This window comes from Haliaeetus albicilla, chromosome 9 (assembly GCF_947461875.1).
Source record: "Haliaeetus albicilla chromosome 9, bHalAlb1.1, whole genome shotgun sequence".
NCBI lineage: Eukaryota > Metazoa > Chordata > Aves > Accipitriformes > Accipitridae > Haliaeetus > Haliaeetus albicilla.
The window spans coordinates 32,698,211-32,721,481 of record NC_091491.1 but is presented as its reverse complement, the minus strand read 5'-3'; the positions used below and the strand labels follow the sequence as shown (position 1 = coordinate 32,721,481).

Here is a 23,271-nt window from a genome sequence, read left to right as displayed (position 1 = left end):
AAGGGAAGACGGGGAGGAGTTGAGTGTGATCACACTGGAAAACAGAAAATAATTTTCTTTGTGCAATTCATGCTTCCAAGATGGTCCTGCAAGCAATGATGAGTTTTTCTAAGTTATTGATTGTTTTACTACCTAGGATGTAAAGCAATCTCCACATGTGATTGCATGTTGTTTTTCCTGCTGAGGCATTGGTATAAAGGAATTCAAGCCTATTCAGAGAAGCCAAAGAAAAGCCTAAAAAACATAGGCAACAGAAAGCGACATAAAACCACTACATTGCTTCAGCTTGCTTTTATTTTGGCACTGTTATCTGGTTCTAGGAACCATTTTAACATCTGTTTCTAGAGGAAACAATACACATTTCTAATAGTAGAAAACAAAGCACTTCCACAGATCTGGCATAGAAAACAGCTTGCTCCCTCTGACAGGAGAACCTGCCCCATAAGCTGGCGATATGTGTGTGTAGATTTGCTTTGGAGCTTATTCCCACTTTAAAGAACATTGTATTCTGTGTACCACAAATGCATTTTGGTTTTTGCTTTAACTTTGATTGTTAGGGATCTCAAATCTTAGGTATTTTCTTCTGGAGCTTAGAAGTGGCTAGGTTTTTTAGGTTGAGCTCAGTTCCTAGAGAAGTGCCTAGCACATGCTCTGGAAGTGTTGTCTGTGTGGTCTTTGCTGGTACATCAGGGTAACAAGGCAGTCTTCTCATCTGATGCAAACAGGAGCTGCTGGGGAACTTCACATATTGTTGCCTTTGTCTGAAGAAATCAAAGGTTACTTGCAAATGCCTAAATTGGCTCCTACTGCTCAGCAGTGACAAAAATTGCTGGAATTTCTGAGTTAAGCTTCTACAAGACCAAACTCATCTGGACAGAGAAATAAATCCTGAAACGATAGTATCTACATCTGTCCCTAGTTCAGCTGTTTGCAAACCACTGTAATTTATTCTTTTTTACCTTTTTCCCTCCTGATGACCCTTAGCTTCATCTCAATAGGTCTGTAACTCTTTCCTTCAAAGTGTACATCCATTTGTTTCTTGCTTCTTTGGTTTGGGGAAGAGAGAACAAGTCAGTGAAATGGAAGCCTGGCTTAATTTGCAATATTGCTGTGTTCTACTGAAGAAACAAAACACATTCTCCCACCCTGCCTGCCGATGCTGGACATGTCTCTTTCCAAAGCCTAGGAGCTCTCCATCTTCATTGTTTTTATACAGGTACCTGCTTTTGTCAAGCCTACTACAGGTATCACCAATCTTGATTTAATTATTTAAGATTTGGAGAGATTTCACTCTGAATATTTTTGGACAGTAAATTGATAAGAGTGAAATTTAAACGTAAACTAACTGAAAGCAAACTCTGTGCCTTATTCTGCTATGTGACGTCACCAGGATGCTATGGCATAGAGAGGTATGCTAATTGTTCATTTTGATGAAAATACTGAATAGTAACTGTATTATTCAACCTAAATGGTTTGAAAGGCACAGATGTTAAACTGGATAGTCTGCATAAAATTTTTATTAGCAAATGTTGGACATGGTTTTACTGCACTTCCAAAGCATGCAGAGTTAAACGGCTTCTGTATTTCTCTAGTTTGATTAGCATCTCTTTGCAGCTGATCTGACTATGAATTGACCTGTGCTGCATTTTTGTTCTAGACTTCTGCAGTGTGCCTCAACATGAGCCCTGTTAATATATATTCAGGGATTCAAGCAGGAAATACTTTTGTGGTGGGAACATAGCTCATCTTCAAAACAGTTACCCAAGGTACAGGGAGAATGTGACAAATAGCAATGAATGCCGTAGCTTAACAACAGGACCAACCTTACTGCATAGCAGAAATTATCTGAGGTCTACTTAATACAATACAATATAATGTAGCAATATTAACTTCTGCCCTATTAGCATAGTTTTCTACTACAATTAAGGTAAAGTTGACATGGTATTCAGTAATATGTGTGATTGTCTTTCCAAGTGTGGGCCAAGAACAGGTTAATCCAGGACTGTTTGATGGATGTTAGATGAAAATATGTTGTGGTGGTATAAGATCCATATAGGCAGCATCTGCAAGCAAAGATGTAAGGCGGAAAGTAAAAAGGAAAGTACAAAGTATACCAGTATATGATGTTGTGTTGATTTTTTTGCTATGATGCTATAGCTGTTAAATATATCCCTCTGATTACATAATTTGCTGTGAAATGACTTTGTTGGTTGCTGAGGATTTTTGCTGCATTTTGTCATGTGGTTCACATTAATCTGTGGATCTCCCTGGCTTCTGTTGCACAGCAATTTGTTCTGTGCAGGAGACTTTAAAAGTAGGCTCTTTTACAGTGAGTACAGGAGTGTCAGGAGTGCTTTGAAGGGATAATTGGCTTCCTTCCATTTGAGGATTTAATAGAGCACCTTTCCAGTCCCCAGCACCTCCCATCATTTGGAGAAGCACAGTAACCCATATCTTGTGCGTTACTCCAGGAAAGTTGTTTTATAATAGCAGAGTTTTACAAAATACCTGCTCCTGTAAGAGCTGTCATAGCACGCTTTCTGACTAATCTGGAACCCAAGAGAGTGTACTGCTGTCTGAAGGCAGGAGAATTTGACAGTCCTATACCCAAAGGCTCCAGTAATGTTTGAGGAATAGCTTCCAGTTTGTGTGTTTGTTTTGGTACTTCTGTTACTAGACAGAACGGATGGACGCTCATTCAGTTCCTTCAGATATGATTTTGCACTGAATTTCACCCCTAGGCTAGGAGGAAAGACTCCTTTTCTCTTAACACACTGTTGACATGTATGCTTGTGGTTTATTAAACACCAAAACCAACAGCATTTCTCTTGATTGCGAAGAGAGTGAACTCAAAGACCTGATTCAGCAGAATGTCTGTGCATATGCTTAAATTTAAGCACACGATTAAGAGTTCTGTGGAAGAGAGATTTGGGAGTTGTAATAAAAAGTGAGATTAGAGATTGAAAAGATTAGAGGATGAATGGCATGAGTGGAGTGGAAGCATAAGGCCATTTGGGTGGTCTACTTCGTAATCCTGTAGTTTGGTAGCTATTTTGCATAACTTATTTTGGCCCTGACCCCTCAGACTGGATTGAAACAACTGAGATGCAAATATTCTTCTGGGAAAATATGTCTAATAAAAATATAATCCCTAAAGGTTGATCTTTACTTACCTGTAGCATTCTTTAAAGTAACATGCTCACTCATGTCATGAGTGCCTGGTTGTGTCTGCTTTTCACGACAGATGACAGACAATGTAAAATCAGGAGTGGAAGCTGGGCAGTCCAGATCAGAAGCTTTTCTGGGTCTGGAACAGAGATATAAGTCTGAATTGTTCAGGGCGTTCAGCTACACCTTCTCTACCTTCTCTCTGTCATTTGTCCCATAGGACAATTCTTATTAACACATTAATTGTTGAGATCCTGTTTGCACCTGGCATGTAGTGAACTGTTCTTAATGTTGCATTTCATGTACCCCCCAAAAAAAAGCTGGCAAAGATGATGAAAGTCCTTCCCTTCCAGGAGTGGTTATGAACATTAGGTTTGCTTTTATTATGAAAGATAAAGAGTGCAGCAGTTCCTAAGGTTTTAGCATGGTGTAGACAGCAAGGGATAAAGTTAAAAATGGACCATTTTAATGGAAGAAATTACACATACTGTTTGCTGCAGCCTTTGAGATATTCAAGAAGTGCTAAAAATTACAACATACAAATAATAGTCAGGGAGATCAGGGCAGAACTTCTTTAACTCCGTACTACTTTAATGATTAATTTTGTTTGCACTCATTCTCTTCCTTCAAGGTTATTCTTAATTACCACTGTGGTAATACATTGGAATCTTTTGCAATGCTAAAGCACTTAAAGATAAGTTTGTATATTTTGATTTGTTTGAACAAAGTGATCTCTGTGACAGATACAAAAAAGAAAGAATTTCTGTTCTGGGATCAGAGGTATTCAGGACAACAAAACTTGGTTTTAGAAATGCACAAACCATTTCCCTTCATCAGGCTAAGCAAAGTAGGTCTGTGAGGAAGCTAATTCATGTCATGTATATAAAGCAAGTCAAATTCCAGCTACTACAAAGCTTTTATGTAAGACTTTACTGACCCAATAGGTGGTGGAATATAAATAGATCAACAGTACACCCTTCCTTCTGCTGTTCTACCTAATCCTTCCTTGCCTTCAGGATTGAAGAGTATTTGATCTATTGAGTCTTAAATCAGACATTGTTTCCTACAAAAAAAAACAAAAAAAAAACCCAAAACCCCCCACCCCCCCCCCAAATCCAGGAGAAAATTTAATAGTAAAATGGTGTTCTTGTGATTTTAGAATGAGAAGCTGAATTAGGAATATACTATTGTTCTTCCTTTTTTTTCATATATATTAGCTTCACAAAGCTGTAACTGCCTGGCTCTCTACTTGCTCTCCTTAGTTACCCCTGCCAGGTGGTTTGACATGAGCCTCTTCAAAACGAGTAATTGTGTTAAACCTATATTAATTTACTTTCTCCTTTTGAATAATACTTAAAATGCCCTCTTCATCCTGCCTGCAGGTCTCCACTGCTGCTCAGAAGATGGAGCACTTTTTATTTTTAGTAACAATATCTCTCATGCTGGGATGGAAGAATCTTAAACCAATTAAACACATTAGAAGATAACAGTGTGTGTGGGTTTGGTTCAAGATCTCCATTTTCTTCACTCTGGGGTATGTTCTAGTACCAGTCTTTCTATCCAAGATGACAGAAATAGTGTGATAAGCTGCTAACTAGGTAACAGTACAGCTGCTGCTTTGTCAGGTATTCCCTTGCCAAGAAATCACTTGTGATGGGTTTTGCCTTTTTTTTTTTTTTTTAATTCCATTACAGTAAAGTTTTATAAATTATCTCAATTTTGACTTAGGAAATTTTTTTCAGATCCCTTTTTCTTTTTAAACATTTATTTTTTTAAAAGAATGCATTTCTTGAACATGAAGTATTTTTTCCAATAGAAGAGGATCATGTGTGTGCACTTTCAAGATTTGGTGATTTGTTCTTCCCTTTTAATAGTGCTTAGCTACTGGGGAAAAAGTTGTGAACTGGCTAGACTATTCTGATCCCTTAAAATATGTCTGGATACACATATTTTAACTCTGCATGTACACTCTGAATAGCAGGTTGGTTTCATTTTTTTATTTGCAGAAGTTAGAAAAGCATGTCCTGAACCTGCACATAGGCCAGAAAGCCTTTGGCTACACTGATGCTAAACCTTTATTCATTTGACATGGAATTTATGTGGGTTAGCAATGTCCAGATTGTTTAAATACAAGATATTTCCTAGGAACTGTGGCATGCATTGCTGACCTGCATGCTCTCATCAGCAGAGATACAGTCTTGAGCTTTTTATTTATTCTTCATCTTTAATTTGACAGTCAGAATACAAAGCACGGGGCAGGCTGTCCTGCATGGATTTACTCTTACAGTGGAACATCAATACAGAATAAAGTCTGATAGCACTTTATAGAAGTCTAACACCCCAAATGTTAACATATCTAGCATTGTTCAGCACGGCGATGTAACTTGTATCATCTCTCTTGGACTACATTGAGAGATAAATCCTTATAAGGAGAAGAAACAGAGGTCAGTAGTCTACAGTAGTGTTTTCTCTCACCAGAAATAGTAGGTCACTATCACTCTATAACTACCTATTTCAAGTAAGGATAATAATTAAGCTGTGAGACTACATATACTCTTTCAACTGCACTTCTAATGTAATACTTCTGAAAATGGTGAACGTGATTTCAAAGTACTCCAAAAATTGATAAGGGAAGAGGGACAGGAAGGTAAGGTGAGGCAAGGCAAGGCATGGCAAGGAAAAAGGAAGATAGTCCATTAGTTAGAGTACTGGTATAGCACTTGGGAGGCTGTATCAGTTGCTGTGCAGTGCTGGGTTTGCTGTTCTGGTTAGTGTTTCATCTCCAGTTCAGAGGAACTTGTCTACTGCTCAGTTTGGCACTACACAACCTATAGCCAGACCTGTGAGCTCATAACTCCCACTGATATTGATAGTGAACAAATAGCAAGTAAATATTTCTGAAGGGGAAAATTTTTTAAAGGTAATACAGGTTTTTTATAATCAAGTGCCCAATTTACTGAATTACTGTACAGCTAATAGTCAAGAGTGTTTGCATCACAGGGTGTTGTGAAGATAAATGAATTTGTCAGTGAGATGCTCAGATTGTCTCATTTGTTATTTTTTCCCTCATACATGGCATTTCATAGATTGCACACTGCTCTGTATGCAAATAGCTTCACCTTGGCTAGTTTGTATGTTTGCCTGTGGGAAGAGGTATCGAAAAATGGTGGATTTTTTTGGACATTTTAAATTATGGTTGGGGTGGTTCCATCCTGCAGGTTGTGTTGGCTGGGGACTTGAAGTCTTCCAGCCAGCACCACATGAAGTGCCTAGCCCTGCTGCAGGTTCTTCTTGCCATGCTGCTGCTCATTTTCTCTCTCTGACTTGCCTGCCTACAGTCCCCATCTCCCTTGGTTTGCTAGCTGGGGAGAGATCTCCACTTCCAGCTTTCTGCCAGAATATGGAGGTGGTATATGGGGACCCCCAAGGATGATGCTTTCCGTCTTCTCCCTTTCACTTTTGGCTTAATCCCAAAACAAGTGGTAGATATTATGTGTTTTAGAACAAGTCCAGAAGGATGTGAGCAGGCTGCCCTACACTCCCTCTTCCTGTGCTCCAAGTTGTTGCTAAGTTTTGGAAGCTGTAAGGCCATGTCTGTGTAAACGGACTCTGTGCACACACTCCCACCTTTCTTTTCCCTCTTGCCTTTTCAGTGGGACATGGAAAGTCTGGCCAGCCTTCAGGAAGGGAAAGGCTCCTCACATCTGCGCTGAAGCAGCCATCTTCCCTTCCCTCCTCCACACATGTAATTTTAAAACAAATGTTACCCTGTAATGCAAAATTTGCTAAAGCATCTGTTTCTTCCCTGGAGCTCTGGAAAAATTTGATCAATGTGACGAGTTTGTGTGAGTCTGCCTGGAAACTGTGTATGTTAGAGGATGAGTTCAATATGCATATCTCTGACAGCTCCTATTTATACCTACGTCAAGGTCCATATTGTCCCTCTTCTGTTTCTCTACCTCCCCAGTCAGTTCCTTGAGCAGTTTGTCTCTCCCCTTCTCCCAGATAGTTTCCAGTCTCTTGGCTAGGAAGTACTGAGTACGAAGGGTGCACTGCCATAAACCAGCAGAAGGAAACACCTGGAAAGGCACTGGTTTGCATGGCCTTATCTCACAGATCCCGCTCTATTCAGGCTGCTTGCCTTTACGCTGGTGACTCCTTGGAGCCACCCTGATGAGCTGTGGAGCAGGAGACTGCTGAGGGCCTCGGGCTTACTGACGGCTGTATCCCTGTTCAAAATGGCATCGGGCAGGTGTGCAGGCTCCTTGTTCTGATATGTCGATGTCTGAGTTATGCTGTGAGAGACATTTTTCAAAGGTGTACTTAAGATCATTATTAATTGTCCCTTTGAAAATATGCGTATTTCATACTTGCCTATAACTTTAATGGCTAATTCACCTCTCTGGGCTTTGCGAAAGCTGGCACATCCTCACTTGCTGAGAGTGAAAAGAGATGATCTCTCTTTGCTTAGCACTCGGCAGCTAAAGAATTCCTGTGAGTGGCAGTTAGTGGGTCAACAGCAATAGCAAAACCCTTGATATTAATATTTTGTAAACGAGGAAAACAAGCTCAATCGGGTGTTAGTCTTTTTCTAATGTTATGTAGGAAGCACTTCTTTTTCTAGCATTTTTCAAATGCTGGAGAACAGCAATTGTTTGTGTAGAATTATCTGTTATTGTTAGCAATGTTCTTGCTTCTCTGCAGCACAGTGACATTGCCTTTATCCTTTAGAAGCAATGGAAAATGATAAATGAGGTTAACAAGCTTCAGCCTAAAGTGAAAACTAAATCTGTGACTATACAACTCTTGTTGCATTCATTCTGGTCAAGGGTTGGTTTGTTCATTTATTTTCTGGGAAAAAGCATCCCTTTTCCTTGACCTCCTGAGAACCAGAAAACATGATTGAAACTCAGCTGAAGTAGACTATTTCAGGGCTTAGCAAAGAATGCTAGGCACAGCATTTAGGGATGTAGATAGCTTGTTTTCCTTAATTGCTTCCCAATCAGAAATTGGATGAACCTTCGGGATGCAGAAACAGGGAAAATCCTCTGGCAAGGAACAGAAGATCTGTCCGTACCTGGAGTCGAGCATGAAGGTACTGTGTGGCCTTATGGTGCATTTTGGGGTTGGGTGGTGCTGCATGTCTAGGTCACCAGAGTTGCAAGCATACCCATGCTTTGAAGGACAGATGTCCTAGCTGTGACTTCACACCTTCAGAGGCTTCCACCACAATGACCTGGGGACAAGTGGAGAAGGGTGGGAGTGGATCAGTGGCTGGCAAAGGGGACAAGTTAAACAATGCTAAGCAGGGAGCTCAGCTGGGTAAGGAAGGAGTGGCCAATCTTTGCTAGGTTGAGTGTTGGTTCCAAAATTAATTGTGTTGACTTTTCTCGGTATAACAACAGGGCTTACTCAAGGTAGAGGTCAAATGGAGAACCAGTGGAGTAGAAGCATACACAGTTACCTTGCCTGGCCACAACTGTCCTTATATTCTCCTGCACTAAATTTGACCTCTGCTTTCAAGTGGCATACATGGCACATCTGCTCTGCTCTCCTGTCCCCCTACCATCGATAGGAAGGCCTGTTGCCTTTCCACTGCTGTCCTCGCTGAGTAGCAAAGGACTTCACTGTCCCTTGCTCATCCCCATTTGTGACAAAGCACTGTGATAGGTAACATCCCTTGCCAAGAGCTTTACTTTGGCTCTGTGAAGAGTCTGACCTCACTGAATTAATTTTGAAGGCTTTTCTATTACGTGAGTATCATAGCTGATCTCCAGTAAATGGAGTGAACTTGATCATTTAATTATGCTGGTGACATTGATGTATTTTTGGTTAAACATCAAGGACTGAGTTCTGCCTGTCACTACTAGGACTTACCTCTCCCATACATTGGAAAATCCATTGTGTCTGAAGGGAAGCAACCAGCATATAAAGATCCTCCTCTGCCCAGAGAGCGTACGGAAGATCTGTGGCAAAACATTGAGTCCAGTAGTCTTCCAGCAATATACCTGGTTTCAAAGCCAATTTAAGGCACAAGAGAAACAAGTTGCCTTCTCCTCATTTGGCCCCCAGTCAACATTCATCTGCTTTAATGACAAGAGTTCATTAATAGGACCACTAGTAGGTTATCTCAACTTAAGAGAAGCCTGATGCCAGGAATAGAGGATGCAGGTCAGAGTTAGAGGAAAGCAAAGCTGTGACTTGGTGATTACCAAAAGCATTTTCCAAGCTTTGTCTCCTTCAGTCCTGCTAACCTGTACTCCCATTACCATACCAGTGCTAACACCAAACAGTTCTGCCAATAGGCCTTAACAGATATTTACTCGTGCCTATCATACAAGATACCTATATTAAAGAAAAGCATTCCAGCACATTCATATACAACTGTAGGAAAGCAATTGAAATACAACTTTCAAAAGAAATGTGGTAATTTCATCAGTTTAATACTAAATTTCTTAAACTCCAGGTTAGTGATGTTTTGCTTTCTTGAAATAACTGTGTAAGAGGAGACCTAGGAGAAATGAGGAATCAGACTTTAAAAAGCAGAAGAAAATCAGCAAAAAATATTCAGTCTTCCCAGATTTTGTGCTTTTAAAGCTTCTACTTGGACACATGACTAGTCTTTGAATCCTCTTCACTCTGTCTCAACAGACTGTTGCACTGCTGTGGTTCAATGTAAACTGCAGAAAGGTGGGCTTTGGGGCAAAGAGGACAGCTGGACCTGTGTCTCAGGAGGGTTTGTTGTGTTGCCCCATTTCCATCCTGCCATCTTTCTCGCTTTGGCAAATCATATCACCTCACTGACTCAGATTTTCCTCACATACAGAACAGGAACCCTCACCTCCATCAGAGGAGCTTGGGGAATTAATTAAAACATACTCTGGCATGAGATTAATGCCCATTGTACAAGGAATTGTTAAGACCTTATCAGGTGTGCAGTTCAGTCATCCATCTAGAAGATGGATGACTGCAAACTGGAACAGGTGCAGAGAAGAGCTATTAGGAGAAGCCACTGAAAATATTGCAGGTTGGAGGATGGTCTTCCTTAGGAGAAGAGGAAAAAAGCCGTTCTTGTATGGCTCAGCAAGAAAAGAAGGCTGAGGTAAATAGATTATTCTCAATAAATAGGCTAAGAAAGAGGAGAGCTGTCCAACAAAGGATAACCTGACTCTGTATTAAAAGAAGGTGTGGGGAAATGCGGTTCTGGTACAGTCCTGCAACAGAAACAGTGAGGGCAAACAGGCAGAATAATTGTTTTGAAATGAATGCCATGTGTCTCAAAGTCATTATATAGTACTTGTGTGTGTGTGTGTTCTGTGGCCATTCAGGGCAAATCACAGTCTAGACATAGCAAACAAAGAATCAAATATATAGGAGAGTGAATAAAACATATTTTCTTTAAACAGGACTTCTATGTGATTTAAGTACTGGTTTCTTTAAAAAATGAACTCTCATGTTTCAAATCATGATACTGCATCACTACCTAAACTTACCTTTACCACTTAGGTTAAATGAAAATATTAATGTGGTATTGGATTGCTGCTGAAGTCTTAACATTAAACTGCTAAAAGTAGTGAAGATCACTGCCTGAGCATCTGCAACTGGAATTAACCATCTAAACCAGCTTTTGACAGCTGCAGCTTTTCCATGTAACCAGTCAGCTCAATTCAGTAACTGCATTCAAAACTGGGAGGCAATCTGGGAGATGCAAATCCGTAAAGTTTGGTTTCTTCCAATATACAAGCAAATCTTGGAGTAAGCTGCTAAGGTCTAGCACTTGTAGAATCCCCAGTGTTGCTTCCAGTCACCACAGCCAGTTTTCATTCAAGAAATACAAATAATCCTTTCATTATCTAAGAAAAGATGTAGTTCGAAATATAAAATAAGTTTGGCTAAGATGGCTTGCTTTCTTACATGTTGCAAATATTTAAGGTAATTTTCTTAAACTATATGAAAACATAATGATACGGATATTTTAATTGAATTTCAGTTTCTAACTAAATGCAATTGGACCCAAAATTACTTGCTTAGTAAATAAGAAATGTGTCATTCATCACTTTCTAATCTAATCAGAATTAAGTATCTGACTAAATGTATGTTAGCTGTATAAGTGCTTAAATAAATGTGCAGGTATAGTATATCCTCAAGTTAACAAAAAGCAGTAGTAAATTTAGGATAAAGTCTATGCTTACCTGCATTTCAGTATGTTTTAAAATGGACCTAACAGATGGGAGTCAACCTTCTTTCTCTTCTATCTTTTTAATGGAAAAAAAGAGGTATAAAATTAAAATGAGTTTAAAATAAATAATTTCAATTAAAATTTTCTGCTTGATGATATCAATTAAAATCTCTTAGATCAGGGGTTTAAAGACTACACAGTCCTACTTTTATTAAAAGTAACCTTTTATTTTGTAGTTTTGCAATATTAAAGCAAACATTCTCGGCAGTCTGTCTTGGGGATGAAAGAAATGTAATTACTAAATTGCAGAATAGTTTTAACAAGTCATTTTACACTTAACTGCAAAGGGATGTTTATTCACAACAGGCTGTAGTCTGTACTTGTGAGGGCAGTAAAGGATGGTGCCATGCAGATTTCTAGCTGAGAAAACCCTCAAACCTAAAAATAATTAGAGAGCTTTTACATTTAAAACTCTTCTCTTACACTTTTAACTTTCTTTTTTACCTTTTTTTTTTTAAACAAACCATGGCTGTGTACTTCTCCATGGGATAGGATGGTAGCTTACATTCTCTAACCCTCCAGCTCTCTAGATTGATTTCATTTCAAAGTCCTACTCCATTAAACTGTTCTACATTAGATGGATTTGCCTGGGGTTTGGTAGACTCTTTCTTTTATTAAATAGTAGCCTGCTGTCTGCTCATGGGTGTTTTGATAACGCTTCCCATTTAGGAACAGTTTGGCTCCTAAAGCACATGCCAGCTGTATTCCCTCCCCTCTTTATTTCTAATAAATTTACATGAAACATTTTCTAAAATGCAGGAAGGATTATGTACAATCACACCACCAAAGTATGACGGGCTTGGGAGATTTTTAGTAAATTGACTCCCCTCCTCATTCTCCTGATTAGGACTTTTCAGCATATTAATCAGTGTTCCCAAACTGTCCCTTCTCTTACTCCTCCACCTCTAAAAAAAGCCTTATGAGATATCTACCAGGTACAGTTTGCCACTTGCTGTTGGTGTCTCACCCATTGCAAAAGCCCAGAAACTCTGGATTGCCAATTCTCTCTCTTAAACTCTCCAGTTTGATACTGACTTTACTGCCTGTGTGGGTCTCAATGTTTAGGGAACAGACATTTTGTATACTTTTACAGGATGACTTCCCAGAGCTATGCGAGATGGCTGAAACAGTGCTGCTGGGCTGAGAAATAGCCGTTTGTGGTTTGCTGGGGATGCACAGTCTGAAAGGGAAGGAGAAGTGAGAAGAGCTAACACGCTTGGTGTACTAAGCAGCCCTTCAGCTGCTTGTGATCTTCAGCACACTTCCTAAAGCAAAAATTTAAGTTGTGCCTCATATTTCGACATGAATAATTGTGGGGTTTAGTAATAAACAGCTAAGAACCAGGAGTCTGAGAGATCAGTGTTGTATCCCTGTTTCTGTCACAAGTTTCATTCCTGGCTCTGGGCAAGATACTTAACCTATTTGCATTTTGGATTTCACTCCTGCAAATGTAAAAACAAAGTAAGTCCTTTGTGTTTGCATTTCTCCTGCTACTATGCTCTTGTACTAGCACTAATCATTATTTGAAGTATATTATAATAGCACCTGAAGCACCTGGGTTTGTTTTATTGTGTCCAAATAATGCTTCTTTATCTGTTTCACAGCTCGAGTTCCTAAAAAAATCCTGAAATGCAAAGCAGTGTCTCGGGAATTAAACTTTTCCTCAGCAGAACAAATGGAAAAATTCCGACTGGAACAGAAAGTTTATTTCAAAGGGCAGTGTCTAGAAGGTATGCATCTGCTCTGTGTGCAGTCCTGCTGCAGTGCAGGGAGTGACCCCCAGTGCTGCAGGGATTAGGGAAACTAAAATGGGTTGAATGTGGTGATTTTAATTTTTCAGAGTAGCACTGAAGCAGTCATCCTGTCAGGACTAATGGGCCACAGTATTAGGGATAGCATTTCATAAGTGTATTAACACTTTGTTATGTAAGCAAAAAATCTGGGTAATCATGCTTCAGGGCATAAATCCACCACAGGCTGCCTGAGGCAAGGAAACAGGTTATTTTAGAGTCACCTATTATGAGGATTCATGCACCTTCCTCAGAAGCACCTAGAGCTGGCCACTGCCAGACTGGAGGCTGGACTAAAGGAGCCTCTGGTTTACCTTGATTACAGCAGTGCCACTGAATATTGTCTGTGTGACTCCATAGCTGCACATATGACCTCCCTCACTGCAGTATTACTCGTAATCTGGAGCAGAGGAGGGGCAGATAAAACATTGAGCTCCTTGTCTTTTGGGCAACCAGTTGTACACTTCATCTCAACTGGATCTGGGGGATGTCTGCAAGAAGGGGAGTGTGGTTTCCCTGTTCCCAGTTAGGTGTGATGAAATTTTCCACTGAATGCTAAGGAAGTGGTGTGACTATCATTACCATCAGCTATTTTAGAAAGGGAGTATCTGCTTTAAGAGGAGGGCAGGGTTCAGTGCAGTCTAAGTTGTACGAAGTAATTTCAATGTAAAACACATTGGCAGCACAGCAGGACAGTTTAGGGAGTTCCCCAGCCTGTCAGGTGAAAAGCAAAAGGACTATTTGTGGATTTTATCTTCTTTCAAATGCCTCTGGATCTTCTTTTTACTTTGCAGAATGGTTCTTTGAATTCGGTTTTGTGATTCCTAACTCCACAAACACTTGGCAGTCCTTGATAGAGGCAGCACCTGAATCACAGATGATGCCAGCTAACGTTTTAACGTGAGTGCCTTGGGCTTACAGAATCTGAGAGCAGGCAAAGAAAAAGCAGTGTGTGGCATTTTCTTGGGGGCCACACTGGGAATGAAGAGAGGGAGCTGCTACCAACTCTGAATCACCCTCACTACTGTTAGCTGTTGAGAGATAAAAGGGACTAAACCAACCTCATTACTTCTTTCCCATAGGTCCAATTTGCATTAATATAGCAATAAAAGTTTGGAGAAAGTGGAACTGATCCTTTATTAGAGTTGCGTAATTTTTTTTGAAAGGTGAACAGTGAAAGGATTTCAAAATGCTTTGCAGCTTAATACCCAGGAAAAAAAGAAAAAAAAGAGAAGTTTAGGCCATTTTCAAATCCAGTTATTGATCACTGACTTTTGACCAAGGTGGTTGTTTTTCATGCAATATATCACCCGTAAGAGCTGTTCTGGCATTTGTTTCATCTCTGTACCATTTTGCTAAGCTTTGCATCTTTTACATTGGCTTATAAACTATGCATTTAGTCACATGGAATTGTATCTGGGGATAAAATATCTTTAACAGGTAGGAAACAGTCATCTGTAGTGGGATTCACACACCTTCCTCAGAAACATCTAGTCCTGGCCACTGTTGGCACATTGACTTCTGAGTAGATCAGTGATTTCTAGGACTTGTGCTGGAATAATGCATGCTGGGCATTGCTCCGAGTGTGGACAGCAAGGCACAAGCTTTGGTGGGATGGCAGAAAAGGCTCCTTGAGGGAGGCCCTGGGAAGCTGTAATCACTGACAAAAAGCCACCCTCCCTGCAGTGCTAGATGGGTGCTGGCAAGCACATGAGGAGCACGTTGCCAGCAGAGGCAGAAGGGTATGGGGACCCTCCTGCCAACAAGAGGCAGACAGGGAGCAGCCAGTCTCACCGCAAGGTCACTGTGTCCTCTGGAAGACCTCCCTCTCCAGTGTTTTCCCTCTTGTTCCCTGTCTGGAGGAAAGCCAGTCGCATAGAGAAGGCACTGGGATGGGAACTACCATCGCTGATTTCTATTCACAGCACATTTCAGAGAGAGCAGACTCAGAAGAGAGCATCAGTGTTCAAATAGTGCTCCCTGACACAATCTGCTCAGAACTTTGTAAGTACTACACATGTCCTCGGCTCCCAGAGCTGGTGGCTTTCAGTCAGTACAGGAGGAGCCAGATTTGGTAATCAAAGAAAGAAATGAAGACATCTGACAAGTTGGTTTTGACCATCTTGGAAAATCAAGGCATTTTCAGGACTGGGAGTTGTGAGAGTCCAGTTCTCAAGTGACCTTGAGGATTTTCTAGTGTTCCATTCTTTCCCTGGAGTCTGTCCACTTGTCAAGGGCAGCCCAGATCTCTCTCCTATTCATGGAGGTGTCCTAAAGTCATTCTTGAGGCTTTTCAGTAGAATCACCAGCTCAAAGAAATCCAAAAGTTTTTTCTTGAGGCTTTTCAGTAGAATCACCAGCTCAAAGAAATCCAAAAGTTTTTTGTGGCCCAAAGAAATCAGCTTTTTTCAGCTGCCAAGACTTGGAGAGCCCCTCACTTTCTGATATTCTCAAAGACCTCGTGTTTGTCTTAGTGTTTCCATAGCAGGAGAGAATGGAGATGTGGTATTTGGTGCTAACCAAGGCACTCTGAGCAAAGGATTCCCAGGATGACTGAATATCAGACTGAGAACATTTCCCGACATTTGACTTCAAGCATTGGCCATGCCACAGCAAAAACTTTACACTCTTGCCAGGTTCAGCTTTGCCAGTGTTACAGGTACCAAGAGCCACAGTGGAAATGGAACAGCTGCTTTGATTTTCAAGAGCCAGGTTATTTAGACCTGGTCAGATCACACTGCTCCGGTCTCCAGGTGTTGTAATGGCCCCAAAATTCTTACTTTGGTCTACCAAAATCTCAAAGTCAGCAACTTAAATCATCAGAGCTTTTGTCATACCCAAATCTATGTATCCATTGCAGTTTGTATAAAATATGCTTGTTTGTTTGCATTTAAGCACTTCTTGAGGGAAGTGACATGTTAAGTTGGTTGAAGTAGCTTGCTCAGCACTAGAGGACAGAGATGGGGAATAAAAAAAGAATTCCCATCAGTTATCACAATTCACTGCAAGAGAGAGGGGCCTGAAGGTGCTGGGACTGCTAGTTTAATTTTAGCCACAGAATTGAGCAGAAGTTGCTGTTCATGAGCACTCTTTGCAGCCTGCATGGTACTGTGCCCAGAAAGGGGGCAACAAGGGAGGGGTGGGGGGAACTGCTCCATGTAGGAATGCAGTGGAGAGATCCTTCAGCCCTGACAGCTCCCGATCAGGACACAGTGCTCAGTGCATGCGGCTCCAAACCAAAGCTCGTGTTGCATGGGGTAAGGTGTCAGCCCAGGCTTGTGAGAGCATTGAGAGGAGCAGTTGTTTTCTACTGTTCATGAACTCTTCTAATATCTCTTTTTTCTCCTCTTTTCCTTCCACAGTGGTAATGTTATTATAGAAACCAAATTCTATGATGACGATCTTCTCGTAAGCACTTCCAGAGTGAGACTTTTCTACGTTTGAGATGGGGCTTTTTGGAGCTGTTTTAGTTTTCCTCCATGCAGTTCTTGGTGCAGAACCCCCCGACTATCCAGTGGAAGACACTACTCCTGTAGGCGGTGACCCTGGGGACCAGCTCAACGTGGGTTGTGACCTTTGCCCATCAGTTATTTTGCTTTCTCCTCTGACAAGACCAGACCAAACCCTCAGAGACAGGACCATCTGCTCAGCGATGCACTGGGGAATAGAGGCCGTCTCTGAACATGGGCAAACGATGGTCAGGCAGAACCAATACTGTAAATTATATTAGTCTCATCCTTTGTACTTCTCTGGATCCTGGTGTAATCTCCCTTTTCCACTCACACCAAACTCTCAATGCGTTTCATTTTTGGGGGATTAAGTTAACCTTTTCATTTTTCTCATGTTGTAGGTTTTTATCCTTTCACTGGATTTCTGTGTAACTGGTCCACACATCCTCTTACCCTGAACTTGTAAAATAGACTGTGATATCACCTAATGTAATTAAAACAAATTTCTCAATTAAAACATTCCTACCGTCCAAAGAAGGGAAGAAATGTTAGTTCTGTGCGTTTTCCTTTCTGTTATAAAAATGCCTCGCAGCAGGCATAAACTCCTATCACTCAAGCCAGCAGCAGAACAGGGCTGTCCACAGCCCTGCTTCTTCTACAGCCCCCATATCCTTGTTAAATTTCTTTTCCTCTAGATGACCACGTAGGAAAGGTTTCCTGACTGCTCTGATCAACGTTTCTTCTTGGCCTCATTTCTGTCTGTTAATCCATCAGGACAGTTTGTCCTGTTTGCCCAGTGACTGGTTTCTTGAGCAGGACTGCACACTGTTCTGCTTTTCTAAGTTCCTGGGGACACTCGAACCCCTCCAGAAAACCCGTGTTCCCCTGAGCCCACCAGTATCAGTCCTGTGCTGGGCTGAGCTCCCTGAAGCACAGCTGTGGCTGCAGTTGCTGATACCAACAATCCCCAAGTGTGCGTGGCTTTAATGACACACAGTGGCAATTTTGCTATGACGGGCTTCTTGAGCCCCACCGCTACTCTTTCCCCTTGTCCTTTATAATTAGCTCTAGCAAGTGTAAATCTTGGGAAAGGGGCATCTCCAGTTTCTGCTCTTAAACATCATGGGAAGCTTTATGATCGCTCGACACCTTTGTCAGTCTGTCCTGTGGCTGGCCTTGAGATTCTCAGGAGAGTGACAAGGAAACGAAATGCATAATTTCAGATCCTGGATTGAGCCACTGGGTGTATGTGGGAGGGATACAGCGTAATTATTTTTTAGGTGAATTGAAGTTTGACCATTAATCCCCATGGGAAGAGCATTAGCCATTGTAGCAGCTTTCTCATGAGACCTCACTGATGGATTTCAGCCTGCTGGACCCACAGGGCAGAGTCTTCTCAGCAGCGTGACCCATCCTAGGCCAGCCTTTATACAAAGGGATCCACCAAAACCACCTTCTGCACCCAGCATGAACAACACCCAGTGATGGTGATCTCCATCAAAGAGGAGAGACAAAAGCTATTCAAAAAGGAAAAATATAAAAGGTCGAGGGTCTTGAGAGCAGGTACCTCTATGTTCTAGGACAGATGCTCTGCTAGACGCACACAGGAGGTGTCTAGCAGAGACAGGCAGAAGATGTCTCCTCTTGCCAAGCTGAGCTACAACCAAGTGCTGGGGAACCTCTGGCCCCGTAGCAGAGGGATGCTCCCAGCCGGACTCAACCTAACCTGGATGCCTTTTCTTCTAATGGCAAACTTTGAATTCTCGCACCCACTTAACCTTATCGGCGAGGATGGCGCCCGGGGGGGTGCCCTCCCTGCAGAGCCGCACACCCTGAAGGTCTCCATGGGGGTTTAGGCGGCCACCGACGCGCGTGGCTGCAGCTCCCGCGGGGTGAGCTGCCCTGGGTAAGGGCCCTGGAGGGACGCGAATCCTGAGGCGGCCCGGGGGAAATCCGGAGCCCCTTTCCTCCCCGTCCGCCTGGCCCGGGCTGTCCCCAGTTCGCCCAGTTCACCCAGTTGGAGCTGGCCGGTCCCGCAGCGGCGGCTCTGCGGCGGGTCATTGCCGCCCTCAAGTGGCACCGTGGGAAATAGCTGGCAGCTCACCCGCTCCTGTCCCTTGACCAGGACTCTCCCAGTCCCCCCCCAGCCTCTCCCAGCCCCCCCCAGCATCCCTTAAAGAACGGATGGAGCAAACGCCGGAGCCCGGTGAGAGCAGGGGGCCAGACCCAGCCAGCAGAAAGGCCTCGGTAGGGCAGCGGGGGCAGCGTGGTCTGGCTAGACACCACCCAAAATCCAGGCAAAGGGCCCCCACGGGCTCAGAGCAGGAGCCCATGCTTGGTCCAGGCAGCTGCGGGCCCCCTCCCCGTGGGGCTGACAGGATTTGGGACCCCTGGGAGAAGAGGCAGGAGACACTGCCAAGGCGCTGCCCTCACCATGTCCCATCCCCAGGGCCCGAGCATGGTGTGGGCAGCTCTCGGCTCCCTTGCATGGGGTCACCGGCACTGGGGCAGCAAAGGGAAAAGTGGGGCTGGAAAGGGCGAGAGCGCAGCAGGAGGTCCGGGATGTGCGTCACCACTGCCACCACCCATCCATTTGCCCAGGGTGGTTCTGGCCACAGCCCGAGGGCAGCCCCATGCCACCCTCTGTGCAAAGGCAGGTGGGGGGGAGGAGAAGTGGGAGTGGGGAACAACAGAGCAATCCCCCCTTTTATTTACCAAAAAAGTTCCCACCTGGAAACTCCCAGCCTTGATAGGCATCTCTGGGGCAGGGAAACGTCCCCCAGCCTGGTCCACATGCCAGGTTCTGCATGCGGGGAGGGCCCCATGGTGGCGAGAGGGGCATTTTGGGGGAGGGGGGGGTAGGACCTGGCTGGGCCAGACAAGAAGCTTCTCACCACACAGGGCCCTTCCCAGAGCCCAGCTGCTTGCAAAAACCCTGGCTCACCTGGAGCTGCTGCCTCCCGGTGCTTGCTGGAGCTGTTGGCATCTCACTAGCCAAGCGGCGCTTGGGAGAGGGAACCAGCCGGATTCAGCAGCAGCAGCAGCCACCACGGGTGAATCCCAGCCAAGAGCCACGGCTTTCCCCAGCTCATTGTTCACAGCCATGGTGTTTTGGCCTCGGCAGCTCCTGTGGCAGGCACGAGTGCCTTCCAGCTGCCAGCACGCAGAGGGCATTTGTTTCTGCAAGAGCCTCAGGGCAGGGATCATGCTCAGGAGGCTGCTCCCCGCCAGCCAGCCAGCTGCCACATGGGGTTCACCCCCCACGTTGAAAGGGCTGCGAGCCACCCCAGCAGCCTGCAGAAACCTGGCAGCAAGGGCAGGGCAGCCCTGCAGAGCCCAGACATGCAGTCAGAGGCCACAGAGGCGCGTCGGGAAGCAGAAGGAGGGAGGCAGAAGCAGGTGAGAGCCAGGGCTGTGCACAGCCTGGGAGGCTGCCATGGAGAGATTTGGGGTGAAGCTTGTAAAAAGCAAGCTTAACCCTCACTGCCCTTCAGCCATGTCTTCACTTGGGAGCCCTCCAAGCTGGGGTCTTGCACAGCCACTGGGTAAAAGTGGCAAGGCAGCACAGGAGGAGGGTGACACAGAAGACGCTTTTGGCTTTAGGGGAGCTCTCTGCGTGGTTTTGGGGTCCATCACACCACAGAGGTTCCCTGAAGCATAGGCATCGCTTATGGCAACGAAAACCACCCATCACTGGGATGCAGGGCTGGCTGCGAAGCGGGACCCTGATGCTGGGTGCATTGGGCTCTTGCCTGCACGCTGGGATGGGGGAACAGGGCCAGCTTCTCTCTACCATACAGCAAGCACCGGGCTCTCACACCCTCGCTGCTGCCCATCGCCAGCACTCCATCAGGGTGTTACTTACCCCGGCTGACACCCGGGCACCTTCCCTGGCCGCCGCAGGGGCTCTCAGCTGCCTGACCGCCTGGCAAAGCCGACCGGGGCTCCCGCTGGCGCGCTGCCCCAGATCTGCCCTGCCCAATAACGCTCAGGCGGGGAAGCAGAGCCGTCCTAATGCGGTTAATTAGCTGATTCACGAAGGTTACTGGCGAACAAAAGGCGCACAAACAGCCCAGGGCCACGTTATGTTCGGTGCCTGCTTCGCTACTCTTACCTTCCCGTGGGTGCAGGCGGCACGGGCAGGCAGCAGGCAGCGCGTGGCAGCAGGCAGGCAGCCTGTGAAGTCAGCGCCTTTTCATCCCACTTCACCCAGCTCCATCCTCCCCCAGCAGCACTGGTAGGGGGACACGAGGGCTGGGAAGGTTCAGGTCCCTCTGTCCTTTTGGGGGGCACCGATCCCACTCCTGGGTTGCAGGGACAGGGCAGGCAGAGTCCCAACCAGGCATTGAAATGCTTGGACACAGGGACTTCGGGGCTGCCAGGTGACTTGGGGACAGCCCCATCCATCCCCAAAGACAGGTGGGCCACCAGGGCAGAGGCAGGACCCAAAGGGTCCCTTTTCAGTCCAAGGTGCCCAACTCCTCCTGCCCTAGCGAGCCTCCGGCCAGCAGCCCCTTGGTGCCATGGGACCTGGGTGCAATCTCTGTTGGGGCTCAGCACCCACCTTGCCCCCCTGCACGCCTGACATCCACATCTATGGCAGCGCTCCCCACCAGCACGGCCCACTGCGGGAGGGGAACAGGGCCAGCCATTGCCACAGCCCCTCTTGCAGAGCATCCCGTTACGGCATCCAATTCCATGCCAAAATCCTGCCTGCACCATCCTCCCCATGCCAAAATCCTGTCTGCTTCCCCAACGCTCCAGGTCCAGGCAGGGTAGGGAGCATGGCAGGCACCCAGAAGGGATGATGAGCTGAGAGGGGACAAGCTGTGGACATGTAGAAAGGGGAGGAGGGGACAGCAGGATGGTGCTGCAGAAAGCTCTCCTAGTGTCCCAAAATCCATGCTGGAAAAGGCTGGCATTGTCCTGGGTGTGCAAAAGGGGAAACAGTGACAATTTGTGGGAAGGGACCACACTCACACCAGCTATGGACACCAAGAAACCGCCAGGGATGCAGGAGGAAGCCACAAGAGTGATGTGAAGGCCCTGATGGTGAGGGACTTACAGAGCTGGGGTCACCTGGCTGATAGAGAAGCAAAAGTCGCCGGAGGAGAGGGCAGAGGCCCAATTTCCACGGGAGAAGGTGGCAAAACCAGCAGCTGAGGCCAGATACATTTGGCTCAGGAACTGGGAATGTCTACACCCCTTGATGCTTCCCAGGATCCTTGCAGGAAATTCCCTGGCACAGAGCAGGAGCACGGGGAGGGGGGATAGCTCCGGCTGCTCCAGGCCAGCAGACACGCTGCGCTGCTTGTTCATCCCCATCACCAGCAGCCTGTTTGGGTTTCCTGGCAGGTTGGCCTTGGCAGCAAGACCTACGGACACCGGACAGCCATGGTCTGTCCGCTCTTGGGGGGAGCGTTGGGGTGCTGGGCTTCCCCATCCCACAGCACTAGATGGTGCTGCAATACAGCAATATTGCCTGGACTGCACAGCGCCTGCACAGCGTCGGCAGCCGAACGGGGAGGACGCTGGTTTGGGTCACCTCGTTGGCTGGGGACACCAGGAGAGCCATCGAGGGCCAGCTCGGGCCGGTCAGCTCCATGCCAGGTAGGCTGGCGGGCCACCCGGGATGGGATGTGCCACCAGCTCTACCCCAAGAGAGAAGTGGCCCTTACACCGGGCTGGACGCGCCGAGCCCCGTGCCAGCCTGGAGCCCCCGGGGGTACCGACGGGCACACAGTTAGGACCGGGGCTGCTCCCGCCAGGGGGGCGAGGTGTCCCAGCATCTCCCCCAGGCACCCACACCTCCGTGCCACTTGCTTGCCTTCGTCCCTCTTTCAGCCCTACCCCTGCCAAGCTGGGGGATGCACCAGAAGCCCCAAGAGCCCGAGGCCAAGGCTAACAGGTCAGTGGGGCTCCCCACGGCCGAACGCAGCCCCCAGCCTTTGCTGGAGACCAGTCTGCTCTGTGGGGTACCCCACAGCCATGCCATGGTGCAGCATGGGGGGCAAGGAGCAGCAGCTCCAGCGCCTGCTTAGGGGGAGGTGCCCCTCACTCACCCCTTCCCACCACAGAGCCCCACGGCCCCGCTCCCGCCTGCTGCTCACCCCGCCAGGACATCACCCCAGAGCTGCATCCTTGCTCCCGCAGTCCATCCCAGGGATGGGCTTTGTGCTGGGGGGAGCGGTTGTCCCCAGGGAAGCAGCACATCCTTGCCTTGGGGGGATAAGCAGGGCTAAGGGGGATTTGCCTTAGGGTAGGGAGCCAGCCCCTGCAATGGCCAAGGTTTGGCTCACCAGGGGTCTGGGCTGCTGGCTCTGCACCCCACCACTGCGCCCATCCCTGTGGGGCAGGCGCACCCCACGGCAGCCGCTCTGAGCCCTCATGCTGCCTTTGGGGCCTTGCTTGGCAGTGGAGCCAACCCCAAGCAGGCTCAGCAGGCTCCCCAGCCCCACGCAGGACCACACTCCCTGCCACTCCAGCCAGACAATTTGGAGCCGTGACCCTTCTTGGCCTGTGGATCTGGGGGCTGGCAGTGCCCAGGCTGCCAGCTGGGGAGCGGGTGGCTCATACTTGCTATGGGTTGTCCTCCTCAGCATTGCCCCATGGGTCATGCACCAAC

At 45.9% G+C, this 23,271-nt stretch overlaps 1 protein-coding gene across 1 annotated transcript in view; it reads left to right on the top strand.

Annotated features, from left to right (window-relative positions):
• Positions 1 to 17,192, top strand: part of PDE6D (phosphodiesterase 6D) — a 45,208-nt gene extending 28,016 nt beyond the window's left edge. Inside the window, exons 3-6 of the mRNA XM_069793042.1 lie at positions 8,175 to 8,263; positions 13,012 to 13,137; positions 13,992 to 14,097; positions 16,560 to 17,192. Of these exons, the coding sequence (XP_069649143.1) occupies positions 8,175 to 8,263; positions 13,012 to 13,137; positions 13,992 to 14,097; positions 16,560 to 16,641 (403 nt within the window). The 3' untranslated portion in view covers positions 16,642 to 17,192. The remainder of the gene's footprint in view (positions 1 to 8,174; positions 8,264 to 13,011; positions 13,138 to 13,991; positions 14,098 to 16,559) is intronic.
• The last annotated feature ends 6,079 nt before the right edge of the window (positions 17,193 to 23,271 follow it).